The sequence below is a fragment of the Gordionus sp. m RMFG-2023 genome, chromosome 1 (assembly GCF_954871325.1).
Source record: "Gordionus sp. m RMFG-2023 chromosome 1, tfGorSpeb1-WG-v2, whole genome shotgun sequence".
In the NCBI taxonomy this organism is placed as follows: domain Eukaryota; kingdom Metazoa; phylum Nematomorpha; class Gordioida; order Chordodea; family Parachordodidae; genus Gordionus; species Gordionus sp. m RMFG-2023.
Window position 1 is genome coordinate 78,382,240 of NC_088775.1, and position 19,699 is coordinate 78,401,938.

Sequence of the window (19,699 nt, forward strand, 5' to 3'; positions counted from 1 at the left end):
ATAATTTTTCCAAAAATGAATGTAGAGATTTTAGCATTTTTAAAGAATACCCTGATATAAAATTGTTATTTATTAAATATAACACTACAAAAGCGCCCCTGTGGAAAGACTATTTAGTGTTGCTAAAAATGTCTTTACAGATAAACGAGGATGCCTAAATGATCAAAATTTTGAAAATATTTTATTACTGAAATCTAATAATTATTTAATCATATATTTTCATATATTATATTAAAATCATTATTTTAGTTAGATTCTGATAAATGTTATATCGCGTCAATAAATTTTTTAGCTCATTTCATGAATTTTCACAATATAATATTAATTTAGGTTTATGCAAACCTATAAGAGCATAATAAAAATGTATCTGTATCTTGATAACTTTTTAGACGCTGTATCTGTATCTAGATAACTTTTGAGACTATGTATCTTAAAAAGTATCTTTTAACAACTCTGGTAATTAATTACACATACATTCTATATTATTAGGAAGAGAAGCTAATTTATAATTCCCGAACATTTATAGATACCCAGTCTTCCGTCCATGCATCTGGTAAATTTTTTAATTTTGGTGCAAATTCTTTCGTGTTGTTGTCTTCCAGAATATCCTGATCTAACTTATCACATATTATTTACTAAAGGAGTTGAAGCATATCATGGAAAGGAATGGTATCGATGTATATCATTTTTAAAAAGATCTATCGAAGATTTTAAATTTTTTCACAATACACTAATCAAATGTTATAGAAATTGTTTATCTATTGATCATAAGGCCAATGTTGAATTTCCCAACTTTGTGTTTTCTGCAGAAACTGATGAATACGATTATTTTCACCGACATATAAATAATACTCTATGCTTAATTAAATGTCGAAATAAAGAATTTTCCTTTCGACCACTAAATTTGCGAGAAACTATTGATGATGCCTTTGAAAACTTTTTGCCATATGATTATTTACAATACTGCTTCTATAAAGTGAATGTTACACACATATATATATATTAATGATAAGATACTATAGATTGATGATATTGAAAATGCTATAGCGCATGCTTATACCTATTATCTTTATAATCCTGATAATGATGTTATGAAAAATAATCTTAAGCTTTATCAAAATTTTACACATTCTAAAGGTAGCTTTAAAAATTTGGAATTAGAATACCATCATGTAAGATTTATAAATTAATAGTAATTAAAATATTTAATTATATAAAAATTAAAGCTTACATTGTGAACAGTAGTGGTTTGCATAAGGCAATATATTTAAGCACAGCCTGGTTAAGATAGCATTTGCCTTGGCCCAGTTCGAATTTTATTAAAGTTCCCAGGCTTGGTTAATTAAAATCCAGAAATATATCCTAATATCCAATAATGATAAGGATTTAGGCGTCATAATTTTCTTATTAAAGTAATAATCACAAAATTAAATGAAATCGTATTTATAAATGAATGATCATATTATAGGGCATTTAATCATAAAATTACACACAAAAAATTAAAAATTTTTTTTTTAACAAAATTAGGCCTTAGAATAATTTTTTATATTCTCTATACAGTTCACTGGGCATCTACATTTTACTACCCAGTTTGTCCCTTTATTTTTTGCTCTTTAAACCTGGCCCGAATATATTTTTTCAGGGTGAGGTACTTGGCTGGGAGTGGGACATTGTAAATTTAAAAAAATATGTTATGTTACCCCACTGTTTCCCTTACCAAATTCATATACAACATTTTTTGAAAATATAATTTTTACTCCTTGTTATATTTTTTTAAACATTGTCATAATTTGTAAACAAATATTGATCTCTTTATTTTTTAGAAAGATTATCCATTAATTAAGATATTCCTAAAGCTGTAATTTATAGACATAGCTAGAGGGAGAAAAAGCCCCCCTTCCATTTTGAAATTTATCTGTTATTATAAATAAAATTTAGGCTAATAAAAAAAATTGTTGAATAATATTATACTAAATTAGGTATTTATATAATGTTATCTATAATTTATGATATTAGAGATAATTTATTATTTATATATACAATTCACATATAAATATATGAAAATGGGAAAAATTCACAATCTGTAATATTTTGGTATTTGGCCTCTAGCCACAAGCTCCCCCCCCCTCACCTATAGCTGTTATTTTAAACTGAATTATTTTAAATGACAGACTCAATTATAATTGTAAATTTTGATTAGTTTACATGTCATAAATCACTTATATTATAGTTTTTATAATTATATTAATTTTCTATGACCATAACTATAATACCACTAAATAACCAACACATTAATAACTATTCCATTATCTATTAACTATAAAATATTGATAGATTTTGATTTATATATTACAATAAATGATTTATATTAAATATTTGTATCTTTTAAAAAATCTATATTTCTATATTAAAAAAAATTACAATAAGATATATTTTAATATAATATTTTAAATATAGAATATTTATGTTAAATAGAAATAAACAATTGGTTATATATAAAAAATCAAATCCAAAATTTAAAAAAATGAAATATACAGTAAAAAAGAGAAGAGTAAATTTAGCAAAGATCTATGGAGAAGAGAATGCCATAGAAACTTTGGTAATTCACTTTAAGCATAACTATATAGCCAGTTATAAATTTTTACACTTTTTTGATCCCTCCGTAATTCTTAAACACTTTCATTGCACCTCTTGAAATTTTGCTGAATTATTCATTCATCTAGCCTATATAATAAAAATTAAAATCATGTTTATAATTTAATTAATTCCAGAGATATTTTAAAATGAAATGGGATCAATTTTTACCAATCATCTACTTTTACTGGTCCATATCTCATATGGAGATGAAGGCTAAAATTTTTCTTTCTTTCTTTCTTATTATAATTTTTAAAAAATTTCTAGGATTGAGTTGAGAGTGTAGATGATTTGATATTGAATTTACTTTTATATACCATATATTTTATTCATTTCATGAAAAAAATACAGGAATTTTATATGAATGGAATTCAATCATATTTATCAGAAAATTGGTTTGAAGCTATCGATTATTTTGAAGAGGCCTTAACACAGTATTACAAAAAGGATAATGAATGCCGATTGCTTTGCCATGGCCCTTACAAAAAAATATTTAATTACGATTTTATTACCACTATATCAAGTATACCATTTTTGTTTATAGATTACTGGTAGGACTCGGAAAACCAGAAGCTAAACAAAAAAATTGGGTTGGTTTTAATAACCTCATTTTTTTGTTTATATTTCAATTTTTTTTGTTTATGTTTCAGTTTATTTATTTTTGAATCAGGGGCGTCACTACCCTTTACAATTTCAGGGGGCTCAAATAAATTATTTAAAATTTTATCCAAAAACCTTTATTTTTATAGCTGACATAAAAAAAAATTTCAAAATTTTTCAGGGGGCTCGAGTCCATGTGCCCCTCCTCCTAGTGACGATACTGTTTTGAATATTCCCAAAAAGACATTATTTCGAAAATTAATTTAAAATAGATTTATTTTTGGTTTTTGATATGTATAAAGTTTTTTATTTAACCACATGATTCATAAAATAATTTTAAAAAAAATATATATTAACAGATATTTATGCCCTTCGGTTGAAATGCAATAGAAATTGTATTCGCAAATTGAATACAATACCTGGAGAAAGGTCCGACGATACCACGTATTCGGATATAGACACGAAATACCTGTTTCTAGATGACTATCTGAGAAGTCATTACCATTATTTACAATTCGCTTACTTCAAAACCGAAAATTGGGAATCCGCTGCTAAAAATGTCGCCACTTATTTTGTATTCGACCCCTTCGACGATGATATGATGAATAATAAAAGATTTTATTTGTCCAGGGGATTCGTTAATCAAACGCATTTTACGCCTCGACAGGTTGCACAAGCACTGAAATTTATTATCCCGACTTTTTATTAGGGCTATGCATCCAAATATTTTTCACCGATCTGATCCGATATTTTATTGACCGATCCGATATTTATACTACTGATTTTTCACCACTCCATTTGAATCAAATGTAATTAGGAAATCAATATTTTTTATGCAAAAAATCGAATTATGCATTTAATTAAAAATTTTTATTTCTACAATTAAGACTATAATCAAAAAAAAAATTATATTATAATAGATAAAAAAAATATATTTAATAATATATCCATTTTATAATTATAAAATTTTAATATTTTAGATTTTTTAAAATAAATATGAGAGCCTCTAGATTTTCTGGCAATAAAATAATAAAATTGGCATTAATTATTTAAAAAGATCTAAAATAAATTAAGCTTTGGGTGTTTCTATTTTTATAAAAAAACTTTTAAAATACTATAAATCTATTTAAAAAAATAAATAAAATTTAGCGGGTGTTGTGCATTTTCATTGTTTAAAAAAAAATTATTTAGAAAATTTTATAATAATGATATACATAAAATAAAATAACAAAAAAAGTAAAAAGATCGGATCGGTTTTTTACAGGGATCGGCCCGATCCGATATTTAATATCGGCACAGCCCTACTTTTTATTTTGGAGTAAGGGTTTATTTTACGGCTACGTTTAACGATAAATTACGGTTATGTCGGGAATTTGGAATCGCGAAATGGGAATCTAATAAATCGCTTTTTAATTTTAGCTCATTATCAACTATATTACCTGAGATAATAGGTAATAAAGGCGCAAAAATCAGGTTATTTAACCTTTTACTGACGTTAAACAATTCGTTTTACATTAAAAACTATATTAGTTCGAATATTGAATTTAATATGAAAATCTAAGTCAATAATTGATAATTATGGGGGAAACAATCAAATTTAATTTTTTTTTAAAAATATTGGTAATCTTATGTCCAGTAGAAACTTTAAAATTAATATTTTGAAATTATGAACTTTAATTTTTCAATTTTTTTTTCCATATGCATGATATCACTCGTAAATCAAATGCCTTAAAATAATTTATAGCACCATCTACACGTTTTTATAAACATTATTTGCAATATTTTTTTAAATAATTACCCAGCCTTGTTAATTATTGAAGAAATTAATAGAAAAATAGTAAAAAAATAAGTCAAAATAAAAAGTTGAAAAATTGATAATCATTTCGAATTATTAATTTCCTACTGGACATAATATGACCTATATTTTATAAAGAATTAATTTAATTTAGCTTTTAATTTAAAACTAATTATTTATTATCAATAAAAGGTTAAAAAATGACCTTTAATTCCTATTATCTCAGTTAATATAATTTCTAATGAGCTAAAATTTCGTTTCAGATATAACTAGAGCATATATAACCGGCATCGAAATTGAAAGGGATCAACCGAAAATCTCGATTTTCTTGCACATTTGAAACGGAATTTCTCATTATGAACACTGTATTGTGTAGTGTATTTAATAATTTATAAGAATTTGTGCCGCAATCTTAATTCAAGCATTTTTTAAAAAAATTTTTTTAATTTTTTTAGGAAGCCATACTATATCACAATAGGCATTATAAAGAAGCGTTAATATTAAACTTTATAGAAGAAAACTTTAATTCCCAAATTATAAAACGTCCTCAAAAAAAATCGGATTCTCCTGCCATCGATCACGTTTTAAATAGTGTCGTTGAAATTCCTGTCAGAGAAGTTTCTTATTACCTACCATCACTTGAATTTATATGCTTCTAACTTCACTTCGATCAATTTTACAAGGAGGGTTATTGGGAAAAAAATATAACCTTCCCAAGGGTAGTGTTGAGATTAACTTTAACACTCATTTCCTATCAGGATTGGAATTAGAACCCAATTATAAATAAACTAACGAAAAAAATGTTTAAAATTCTAAATTGACCAAATTATTTTAGTATATCTTAATACAATTAATAATAAATAACACTAGCCATAATGATACACACTTAACCCTAGAGCTCTAGTACATCAGACCTATTGCTTCAGGTCCGGTTCAAATCGAAAAAAGAATCATATAATAGCTGGCGGTGTTTCTTTACCTGGTCTTTATTACTGGATATCTATAATTTTACTTAAAGACTTTTTATTTGAGAATGTCCATCAGGATTGGAGTATGGGCAAAACTTATAAATAAAAGATTCTTTTTCTTTTTTGTGAATTTTGAAAATGTATCTTGTAGTCATTTTTCATTTATGAAAATTTTAATATAGTTTAGTTACTTAATTGTAATAAATACATTATACACCCTATACGATAAATGAAATGAATATAAATAAAGTTTCTTGTTTAGCATTATGCTAATTTTCTTTTTCAATTTTTTTAGTCAATTATCTGCATCTTTTATATTAAACTTTTTGACAAATAGCCTGTTATCTAGATATTTAAAAAAAAATTTGTCCATCCCTGATGTTCATTATCAAATATTTCCATTATTCGCGATTCGAATTTTTTGAATCGAATAATTGTTATTCGTTAAATACGAATCAAATTGAATCTAATAACGAATAATTTATTTTTAGGTATACTGAGATATATTCGATCTGACATTTTTTAAGAAAATTCGATCATCATGCGTGATGGAGATAATTTTGTCCTTTATCTCAAATTCATCGAGAGATTCTAACAAATATTGTGATATCTCCTCACCACTATGAGGGTATGGTAGCTGAATTAAATCTAAAAGACAACTTTCCATTTTCCACTTTTTATCAATATAGTGGCATGTAATTACACAAAAAGACGATGAGTTAATGGAGGTCCACATATCAGTCGTGATAGCCAATTTACTTTTAATATTCTTTAAATTTTTTATGAGTTGTAATTTTGAAATTTTATACATTTTTTCAATTTACTTACAGGCTGTCTGTCTTGTCCAGATTTTTTCATTCTTGAATATGAAGGAAAATATATTTCGGAACTCCTTACTATCCATAGCTTTGAAAGGAATGTTATTTTTTATAATAAATTTCAAAATTAATTTGTTAAGGCATTCGTTTTCCTTAGGTAATCTACGAATGCCAACTAGGTTTTTGGGTATATCTTGTCTCTCTCCATTCTCAATTAAATCGGGATGATTTCTTCTAACGTGATTTTTTAAATTGGCTATAAAAATTAATATAGCTCATACTTTTATTTGTTATAATACTTGTTGCAGTGTGAACGCTAAAATATCTATTACACATTTTACACATTCGGCGATTTTTGTTGGGGCTTAATTCAAACATGCTCTTTGTATCAAAAGAAGTACTATCTATCGATGTATTAACTGATGAATCAGATATTATTGATATCTGACTCATATTGATGTCTTGATCTTGATTATCCAGAAGATCTGGTCATTCTAATCACATTTATAATTACAAAAAATTATTACATAATTCTACTTCCGAGTCAAAGTCCATGTTATTTAGCAGAGGGTTTCTGTTATCTTCATCACTATATAGGTACGACATTTTAGTATGAAAAGATGTGAAATAAAAAAAATAGGAAAATGATTTTTTCAAATATGTTTTCATTTAAAATAATTTTAAATATGATTGTGCAATAAAAAAATTATTAATAAAATATAAGAATAAATAATTAAAATTTATTACCCCCCCCCCCCCCCCCCTCCCCCACACTTCAATAATAACCAATCACTCCCCTTGTTTCTTTCTCCCAAAATAAATCTATCTATTTATAAATAAATTTTTGATATGTTCAAACGATTTATATTTTTTAATAAAAAAAGAATAGTAAATAAATCATATATTAAAATTGCACATATACAGTAATAATATGATTTGTTATTGTACAAATATAACACTATTTATTATAAATCATTTTAAGAATTTGAAAATAAAAATATTGACAAAGAAGCTTCTAAATATAGATATTATTCCTCCTTCCTACCCTATGCCCCCCCCCCCCCCTGATAATGAATTTTATGTGATATATCAAATTTTATCACCGATCTTTGAATTAAAAAAAATTGATAATAAATTTAAATTAAAGTCAATTAATTTCATTTCAAGCTTCTTTTTTTGATTTATAAATTAAACCCCCTTTTTAATATGAAATTTATATGTTTTATCACATATTCAATCAATAAGAATAATTTTTTAATATAAACGCCCCTTTTTTAAGAAAATGTTTTTCGATGTTTTGATTTCTTGTCCCTCGAGGAAACGCATAATAAGAATCAATACATTATTTATCAGAAACCTGCAGAGGTATCATATGTACGGCTTAAAATAATGTTGGCCTGGTCCGGGTTTTATATTTTCAAGCTCGGCCCGGATTTTTCTGATAAAATATTTTTCGGTCCGGATTTCTATAAAAAAAGATTTTCGGCCTGGGTGTATAAATTTTTTTTGTTTTGGGTTTTAAAAAAATATTAAAATATACCAATTCGGCATTTTACGGATCTTTATGTGATATATTATTCTATGATATCCAATTTTTAAATATATCTATTTATTTTTTATATATAATAATGGCGATTTACAATATTCGTGCAGGCCTGGAACTTTTTTTAAAAAAAGGTTTCTGTTATTTATAAATAAAATCTAATTTTACTTATGACTAAATTTATGGTAAATGTATAGCATTTATTTGAATATTCATAAGAATAATTTAACATATTTTTGGTGGGTCTTAACATTCAAGATATTCATATTTATCATGCTTTTTGATCATATTAGCACCAGGAGCTTAGCCAGGAATTTGCTTGGGAGTGGTGGGGGGGGGGGGTAATTTTTATAAAAAAATCAAAAATTTTTCCTTAAATAAATATTGAACATCTAAAATTTTGTAAATTTATTTATTAGGATTAATGACTAGAAAAATAACAATTACTAATATATTAATAATCTGTAAATAAATATCAAATATACTATAAAATAAATATAATTTTATCCACCGAAATTCTTTTATAATGACTAGATGTATATAAATAGCATAAAATCACGAGGCTTGATATTCGGCTAAAAATTTGGTTTCGCCGTTTTTGAAATCGGTTGAAACAGCCACTATAATATAAACACGTCCTAAAAAAATTTATACAAAATAATAAATTTTTGAACCTTTAAACATGTATATAAATCCATTTCATTTAATTCTGCTATTAAATCTTTGAATATACTGGTAAATGAACACAATTCGTTATGTAATTTAACGCTCAATTTATTTGCGAATTGTGCCAGTTTTTCCAAGGAATTTTCAGAAACCTTTACTATTTATTTCATCAAAATGCCTCATTTAAATTTTTTAACAGGTCCACTCGCACTTTTTAAAATCAAATGTCATCTTTCTACGGTACATATTTACTGAAATTTTAGTTTAACATGTTTACAATATCTATTTTTACCCATTTGCTTTAAAAAAATTCAAAAATAATTTTGACAATTGTCATTTTTTTATGATACACCTTCACTGAAATTTTAATTTAACATATTTTACCCATTTGCCAAAATTCAAAAATAACGATAATGGTACATAATCACTTAAAAATATAACGATGACAAATGCCAGTGCATTAATAATAGTAAGTCAGAGCATTATAATTAAAAGAAGCTATATATAACTTACCCTCCCATAATTTTAATATCTACTAAATGTTATTATTATATATATTGGAGTCAACCCTAGAAGTCTTGGTCGAAAAAAAATGATCAGGATAATGGGTGAGGTGAAAAAAAGAAACCTAAACCTTAGATCTTCCTTTAAAAAAGGACCCATATTTTGGATCGGATCCAATAAAACCACCACAATGGGTTGAAGTCGTAAAAAATGACCCGTTTGAGTCTGAGTCGAAAAAACGACACAACTATTCGTTTTCTAGTTTTAAGTATATAACTCGTATAACGACTAGTTGGAAGTCTAAAGTTAAAGAAAAATGTTTTATAAATTAATAATAACTAATTTAAAATCTCCGTCCTTAAGTCGACTCAAGTTCATAGAACTATTCGTCCTCTAGTCGACTCAACTATATAATTTGTATTCACGACTCATGAAAGTCTAGAGTAAAAAAAATGTAAAATACAAAAAATATCTTAATTAATAATAATAAATAATATTCGTCCTCTAATCGACTCAAGTTGACGACTCAAGTTCATAAAATATTCGTCCTCTAGTGACTTGAGTTCATAACTCGAGTTCACGACTTGAGTTTGAGTTAGTCGACATATTCAACTAACGACTCGAGACTCTGTGTCAGAGTCGGATGAACTCGACTTTTTAACAACACTACATATAGGTAATATTCATATTCACAAATCAAACACCCTTTCAAACATTAGATCTCTATTTAAATATAATATAGCAGCCGGCGCACAGGTTTAGATATATTTGAAAAATAGTCTTTGATTATGTTCATTTTAATATAATTGGAATTTATGTTTTATATGCCAAATTTTTCTATAATATTAAGAAAAGGAAGTCAAAAGATATTAATCTATTTTATACCTAAAACGAATTATTGGATTGTACAAATAACAAAATTAGTCGAATAATGAGGAAAATATATTACGAATAAATTTTAATATATTTCCGATCAAATTATTCAAAATAATTTGTAAAAAAATTATTGGTAAATATGAAATTATTCTTATTTTTTTTCTTCTCTTTTTCCACATCTCTAGATCACCCTTTTTTAAATAATCCATATAATATTTTTAAAGAATTTAATTTTCGAATAGAATTTTTGGCGAATCGAATTGAATAATGTTTTATACGAATAAAAAATTATTCTTTTCTTACAAATACGATTAATATAGTTATTAATTAATCATTAGAAACTACGAATCACGAATAATGCAAATATTTTATTCCTCGTATTTGTGTAGGTAGAATCTATTTAATGTTTAGATTTTTTTTAAAATATGGATAAATTAATTATTCACCCAGATATTATTCCCTATCTTTTAAGAAATTGTGATGTACTTAATTTTATTTAAAAAATATTTGATATTGATTAATATACAGATATCTATCTGAATAAATTTTGCAAATCTACCCCACTATGTGAATTTATAAAAGACTATAATTTCTGGTTTTTTATGACTTTTTTTCATCAATTTTATTATTATGATTTAGTATCGATTATAATACTTTCCTTTTGAGGATGCGTATTTAACTAATATTCATGGTTTCTTAGAAACCAAAATTGATTTTGTGAATATAAACTAACATTTGGCCCTTGTTTTTTCTTCTGGGGGGGGCATTATAGTCAAATAACAATTTCAAAATAAATGTTTATCTAATACATAGCTTAAAAAAGCCAATTATCCATGGTTATATTATTATTAATTCAACTAATCTGCACTATATCAATTAATGCACTCTCTGAAACAATATTTTTATGTTCATTAAAACAAAGTGTTTAAGATAAAAATTAATGAAGAAGTTGTAGTAACCAGTCATTATTACATTTTAAAAACTCGCAGTGACGTTGATATGGTTGATTAGTCGTGTGCAATCTATTCAGCTGCCACGACTACTTAAATAATAGATAGTCTCTGCAGAGGTGTTTTAGAATGTTTCATATTTTAAAAAAAAATTTATATATAATTTACTGAGGGAAATTTTATAATTTAAAAAATCTGATTTGACTGGAAACATTCCAGCATGTGTAGTATACGGTATACCTTATCTATATATAAATTTCAAACAATTTTTGCCAGAAATATTTGCTTATTTTTAATTTATATAACAATTCACCATATGGATGTCCAAGTTGAAATACATTTCCAATCAAATCAAAATTTTTCAAATTTAAAATTCGCCCTCTATAAGTAATTTGAAATGGAAAGATTCCATATCCCAATATGACCTATATATATTTAATTGGTACACACTTTTATTGACGTTACGTTACAATGATAAATCGATTTTATGCTAAGATAATATATCCAATAATGTAGAGATCTGCAAAGCCCTACCCATTCGAAAAGTTGCGGGCGGGACAATTCATACATAAATATCTAAGGGTTCCAAAACATTAACGGGTATGGCTAGGTAAATTAAAAAAAATTTTTATAAGGGAAAATTCATAATGGGCAGAAACGGACTAGGTTTTGCAGATTTCTAATTGACGTAAACGTGAAAAAGAATAGTAAATTTTTAAGCTATATTATATTATTTATTATTTTATATATAGAAACGACATTTATGGATATCATCCACTAAACATCAATGCACAGCGAAAATATACAATAAATTTTATTTTTAAAGATAATATAACAAAATTTTATAAATGATCGTGCAATATTTATCATATTTATACTAATTATGCAATCAATGTATATATTTTTATAAACTTTTAATATTTAATTTTGTTTTTAAATAACTAGTCTATTTTAACAAATTAGCGAGTGATATTATAATATTAGCTTTGTACTGATTGAAAAGTAATTATTAAAAAAATGATTTTCTCTTTATTTTTCCTTTTTTTATCCGATATTCTTATAAACGATATTGATCTTATATTTCAATTAATTTTTATTTACCATCTATCTTTGAATCAATGTTATAAAAAAACAATATTTTCTATTAAAAATTTTCCATGAGTGAATCATATTTAAAAATGTTGATGTGACTCATTTAATATTTATTTTAAATCCTTTTATAGTTGCAGATAGTGTTGTTAATCGACTAAATTTAGTCGACTAACAGACGACTAACTAATAGTTTTAGTCGAAAAATTCGACTAAAAACTTTAGCAACTAAATTAGTCTATTAGTCGACTAATTTAGTCGACTAAAACGACTAATATAGTCGACTAAAACGACTAACATAGTCGACTAAAATGACTAATATAGTCGACTAAAACGACTAATTTAGTCGACTAAAAGAACAAATTAAGTCGACTAAAAGAACTAATTAAGTCGACTAAAAGAACTAATAAAGTCAACAAAATTAAGTCATTAAACATAACATAATCGTTATTTTTGAACATTTTTTAAATTTTTTAGGTAAAAATATATGTTGTAAAGATGTAAAAATATAATTTCAGTGAAGATGTACCATCATAGAAAAATATAAATTGTCATAATCGTTATATTTGAAAAGTAAATAGGTAAAAATATATTTATTGTAAAAGTGTTAAAATAAAATTTCAGTGAAGATGTACCAAAGAAGAGTGACAATTGCATCGTTATTTTTTTTAACTTTTTTGAATTATTTTAAAGTAAATAGCTAAAAGTATATATTGTAAAAATTAAAATTTCAGTGAAGATGTACCAAAGAAGAGTGACAATTGCATCGTTATTTTTTTTAACTTTTTTGAATTATTTTAAAGTAAATAGCTAAAAGTATATATTGTAAAAATTAAAATTTCAGTGAATATGTACCATAGAAAAGTGACAATTGACATAATCGTTATTTGTGAACTTTTTTGAATTTTTTCATAGCAAATAGCTAAAAATATTGTAAAGATGTTAAAATAAAATTTCAGTGAAGATGTACCATAGAAAAGTGACAATTGTCATAATCGCTATTTTTTATCTTTTTAAAATTTTTTTAAAACAAATAGGTAAAAATATATATTGTGGAGATGTTAAAATAAAATTTCAGTGAATATGTACCATAGAAAAGTGACAATTGTCATAATCGTTATTTTTGAACTTTTTTGAATTTTTTCAAAGCAAATAGGTAAATATATATATTGTAAAGATGTTAAAATAAAATTTCAGTGAAGATGTACCATAGAAAAGTGACAATTGTCATAACCGTTATTTGTGAACTTTTTTGAATTTTTTTAAAGTAAATATGTAAAAATAAATATTGTAAAGATGTTACAATAAAATTTCAGTGAAGATGTACCATAGAAAAGTGACAATTGTCATAACCGTTATTTGTGAACTTTTTTGAATTTTTTTAGGTAAGAATATATATTGTAAAAATGTTAAAATAAAATTTCATGAAGATGTACCATAGAAAGGTGACAATTGTCATAATCGTTATTTTTGAATTTTTTTAAAGTAAATAGGTAAAAATATATATTGTAAAGATGTTAAAATAAAATTTCAGTGAAGATGTACCATAGAAAAGTGACAATTGTCATAATCGTTATTTTTGAACTTTTTCAAAGCAAATAGGTAAAAATATATATTGTAAAGATGTTAAAATAAAATTTTATTGAAGATGTACCATAAGTGACAACTGTAATAATCGTTATGAGTGAACATTTTTAAATTTTTTAAAGCAAATAGGTAAAAATATATATTGTAAAGATGTTAAAATAAAATTTCAGTGAAGATGTACCATAGAAAAGTGACAATTGTCATAATCGTTATTTTTGAACTTTTTCAAAGCAAATAGGTAAAAATATATATTGTAAAGATGTTAAAATAAAATTTTATTGAAGATGTACCATAAGTGACAACTGTAATAATCGTTATGAGTGAACATTTTTAAATTTTTTAAAGCAAATAGGTAAAAATATATATTGTAAAGATGTTAAAATAAAATTTCAGTGAAGATGTACCATAGAAAAGTGACAATTGTCATAATCGTTATTTTTGAATTTTTTCTAATAGGTAAATATATATATTGTAAACATGTTAAATTAAAATTTTAGTGAAGATTCCACAGAAAAGTGACAATTGCCATAATCGTTATTTTTGAACTTTTTTGAATATTTTCACAGCAAATAGGTATAAATATTTATTGTAAACATGTTAAGTTAAAATTTCAGTTAAGATATACCATAGAAAAGTAACAATTGTCTATTTTTCAACTCTTTAGCTGAAACGAGCAGACTTTTAGCCTACGCCCCTTTATCTTATTGGGCGAGCTTGCTAAATAATATCAAAAATTACGAGCGGACAGGTTAAAAAATTTTACTTTTAATTTTTATTTAAAATTTATCAGGTAACATTAAAAAATATATGCTTCATAAAATTTTTACATTTGTCCAAAGTACAAATAATTGTTGTAGATTATATATGTGGGAAAAGCTTATGAGATTAAAAAACTTCTTAGATTTTATTTGCATGGATGAATATAAATCGACGTGAATAAAAATATGATTTCACCTGTGGCCCAAAAGAAAAGAAAATTTAATTATTAAATTTTAAATGCACTGTTTAAAATAGGTCGCATCAACGTCAAGATTAAATCACAACATAAGAGTAGATGAGGTTATGAGATGAGAGCACACTTTTTAATTATATAACCATTTAAATTTTAAAGTAAGTTTATTGATTTTTTAAGGCCTAGCACCATTATTTTTTTGTACATTTCTTTAATTTATTATTTTAGAAAAAAATGATAAATCCCTCCTACGTTTCTCTTTCCCAATGTTATTTAAAATTTGTAACAATAATTTAGCAAGATTTTTTGGTTCTTTAAATTATTTCATTAAAATGTATTATTTATATTATATTTATTATTTTAAATTTCAATGATTATAGCGCCTTGATGGCACCAGTAAGTTTTTGTATAAAATTTTTATTTTTAAAAAAATTCTTATTTTAATTTATATTTAAAAAAAAAAAAATCTTTTTTAAAATAATTTACATTTATAATGAGTAGTTTATCTTTATCTTCTTCTTCAAGCAATGCCATTACTATGATGGATTCTCAAGAGATAGTAGAAGATGAAGTAATTTATTTAATTTTATATTTAAAACTAATAAACCCAATGTTTTATTAAAAAAAGACCTTATTTAGAGATTTGGAGTTAGAAAATACTAATACTATTATGGATTCTCAACAGAAGAATGAAGATGATGTAAGTTTTAATATTTTTTTATATATTTAATTTAAATTATTATACCTAATTAGTGTTTTCGGCCTGGGTTCAAGCCGGTTCAGAAGTTATTTAATATGATACCAATTTAGAGAAATGGTAAAAATATTTTATTCAAAAAGAGCGCACAGGTCGGGCTTCAGCCGACTCATGACTAATTAACCGGTTTGAATATGAGTCGTTTAGCCGGCCTCTCTCAACTATTTAGCAACAAAAGACATTGTGTTGTTAAAAAGACAGTTCACCCGACTCAGAGTCTCTAGACGTTATTCGAATTAGTTGATTAACTCAAGTCGACTCTTTTATAGTCAAAACAATTGGTCCCTTTATTTTAAACTCTTATCTATATAGGAGAGACTGGGGTTATTCGAACCAATTTTTACAAAATTGGCAGCTCCTATGATTAGATACCTAAATCTATATTCTATAAAGGTGCCTTATAAAAAATCTTAAGATTATAATTATTTTTTTAAATTTTAATTTTTGTAAAAGTGATAATTTTGTTCAACAAGTCCCGATAATGCATTTTTATTTATTAATAATGATATGTATTGAATAATTTTATTGTTCAAAATATGATATTACTTATAAATTGAAGCTAATAATATATAAAAATTGAAACTTAATTTTTGCTAATTTAATAAACATTTTGGACATAAAAAAAATATGTATTAGAGATTAAGATTTCTAAGTATTCCCAAACCAATCATATCTGTGATGAAGTACTTAAGTGCTTGAAGCCCTTAAAAAAGGGAAGACAGGTGGGTTGGATGGTTTTAGACTCGGTTTTTTTGTTGATTTAATTCAGTGCTATGATAATGGTTTTATTGACCCTTTGATGAAATGATTAACTAAACTTTGCAATAATATCCTCTTATGAGAAGTTCCTCTTTGTATTCGTCCAATTCTTTTTGGCGCTCGTCTTGTTTCTTTAACCAAGCCGGATCACGGCGGCAAAAGACTTGTCTGGGATGTCTTGTGTGTTACCTCCTTTCCGGCTAACGGAAATACCGCACCCCTGAAACTCCAAGAACTCGATAAGTTTAATAAATATAGATTCCTCCCTAATTTTTTTAATAGTCGTAGTCATGGAAATCGACTAAAAACTTTAGCGATTAAATTAGTCTTAGTCAACTAAAACAAATAATTAGTCGATTTAAACGACTAATTTAGTTGACTAAAGCGACTAATTTAGTCGACTAAAACGACTAATTTAGTCGACTAAGTTGATCTTTTTAGTTAGCAGCATATATAGGTAAAAGTATAAATATATATTGCAAAAATATTAAGTTAAAATTTATGTGAAGATTTACCATAGAAAAGTGATAATTGTCATAATCGTTATTTTTGAACTTTTTGAATTTTTTCAAAGCAAATAGGTAAAAATATATATTGTAAAGATGTTAAAATAAAATTTCAGTGAAGATGTACCATAGAAAAGTGACAATTGTCATAATCGTTATTTTTGAACTTTTTTGAATTATTTTAAAACAAATAGGTAAAAATATATATTGTAAAGATGTTAAAATAAAATATAAGTGAAGATGTACCATAGAAAAGTGACAATTGTCATAATTGATATTTTTGAACTTTTTTGAATTTTTTCAAAGCAAATAGGTAAAAATATATATTGTAAAGATGTTAAAATAAAATTTCAGTGAAGATGTACCATAGAAAAGTGACAATTGTCATAATCGTTACTTTTGAACTTTTTTAATTTTTTCAAAGCAAATAGGTAAAAATATATATTGTAAAGATGTTAAAATAAAATTTCAGTGAAGATGTACTATTGAGTGATAATTGTCATAATCGTTATTTTAAATATTTTCGAATTTTTAAAACTACTAACGGATCTTTGAAAATTTTTAACTATAGGAAGGTTAACAAACTTTTATTTTTTATTTAAAATTCATTAGATACACATGAAAAAATATATGCTTCATACAAAAAAATTTAAATACCAGATTATCGCTAACTGTTTTGGATGTTATCGTCGGAAAAATTAATGAGTTAATAAAAATACTTGTAGGATTTGATTGCAATTATCGGGTCGAAGTATTTAGTTCTATAATTGATAAAATTATAAACATCAGAACGGTTTTTTTCGGCGAAAAGAGAACTTATTTTGGATGTATAATATTTACTTCATACATTTTGATGAAAAAAATAGTAAAGGTATTTCTGAAAAGGCCTTGGAAAAATTTACACAATTGGCAAATATATTGAGTGTTAAATTACGTAACGAATTGTGTTCATTTGCCTGTGAATTCAAAGATTTAATAGCAGAATTAAATAAAACGGACGATGATATCGTATGAGCAGATGAGGAGTCTAATGAAAAAGTAGAATAAGATAATAACTCAGAATGTGAAATGTGATAATAAATGTAACAATTGTTTAATATGCGTGTATGAAGATCTTAAAAGATACTATAGGCACACAAGTGCATACACTATTTTATTTTTCACATGAATACATTTTAGCTTTATCATTTACTCATGCGAGAGAACATTTAGTAGATTATGAATTATATAAAATAGGCTGAGAAATATTATAGATGAAGAAAAATTAGGATCGTTTTAATGTTGGTATGATTTAGTGGAGATTGAACTAAAATATATTCTTGTTTATTTGGGGAAAGCTTCAAAGTTAATAAGATTTATCAACGTAAAAATTATATATTATCTTAATTCTTAAAAATCATGTAATTCAAAAATAAAAATATTTAAAAAATAAATAAGTTAATAGTGAAAAAAAAAACAACAAGCATTATTTATATAATGAAATTTTATTTTTTAAATTTTTTTAAATGGTATTTTAAAAAAAAATAGGAACGCTTTTGAAATCAGAAAATTTGGATTCATTATTATTTTTGCATGATAATAACAAATAATATGAATAAATAATAATATCATAAATATTTTATCATCATTTAAATCGAATATTTTTTTATGCTTACTAAATTATGAAATTTTTAGTAAGGGTGTAGTGTTGAAAGTGAATAATTTATTTTTTATTGGATGCTTAAAAAAATTGAAGAATGGGCATATTTAAATTTATATGGGGGGCGAGCGTGGTTTAAATTTTTTTATATGGGCAGGGCAAGACTAAAAGTCTATAAAAATTATTTAAATTTTTAGGTTAATGATGCTTACTACCAAGTGAATGTATGGAAATATTTTAAATACCAATTTGCTAAATACCGACCAAAATTTATTAAAATGTAATAAGACCCTTATTATTTAATATATTAATACGGAATCACGTGGTCGAGTCCGGCCTTCTATATATCATCCCCCCCAAGGATGGAACCACCAAGTTAGAATAAGAAAAAAAACATGATCATTCCCGGGATTCGAACCCGGGAGCATGGGATTCGAACCCGGGAGCATAGGATAAGTAAGCCAAGCTCTTGCCTACTAGGCCATAGAGGCTTTCCAAAAATCACGATTTTTCAAATATATATTATAAATATATTTGGTAGTGCCTATCCAAATGAAAAATGAACAAAATTCAAATTTGATAGATGGTACCTTAAGGTACCATGCATCATTAACCAAATTTTTATTTCACATTTTTTTACCCATGATTAAATATCGCTTCAATAACTAAAAATTCTGCATTCTTTATGATAAAAAAAATTCAAAGGAAGACGCATTTAATTTAATTCAATTTAAATAAATAAACGTACACATAATATAAAAATATTTTTATTAAAATACGCGGAAATATATAGATTTAAAAAATGTTAATATAGTATCATTATAAAAGTTCTATGTCCCAGCAATCAATAGATAAACATTGCTTCAAAGTGATGAATGAAAGGCGGTTACGTTTTTTAGTCATGCATTCCACCGCTTTGCTAAAGATTCTTTCGCTGGCAACACTCGTAGTTTGCTGAGCCAAAAAGTCTCTGGCCATTAAAGACAAAGTTGGATATATTGAGCTGTTTTTATGCCACCAATCGAGTACATTGGTTGTCGGACTAGCTACTTCCTC

General features: G+C 25.4%; 1 protein-coding gene across 1 annotated transcript; it reads left to right on the top strand.

The window, feature by feature from the left end:
* Positions 1 to 544: 544 nt before the first annotated feature.
* LOC135930726 (cartilage-associated protein-like) lies at positions 545 to 12,306 on the top strand. Its single transcript, XM_065467522.1, has 6 exons — positions 545 to 976; positions 1,023 to 1,172; positions 2,986 to 3,157; positions 3,594 to 3,901; positions 5,485 to 5,646; positions 12,107 to 12,306. Exons 1-6 carry the CDS (start codon positions 545 to 547, stop codon positions 12,176 to 12,178), a joined length of 1,296 nt encoding a protein of 431 aa, XP_065323594.1. The 3' UTR covers positions 12,179 to 12,306.
* The last annotated feature ends 7,393 nt before the right edge of the window (positions 12,307 to 19,699 follow it).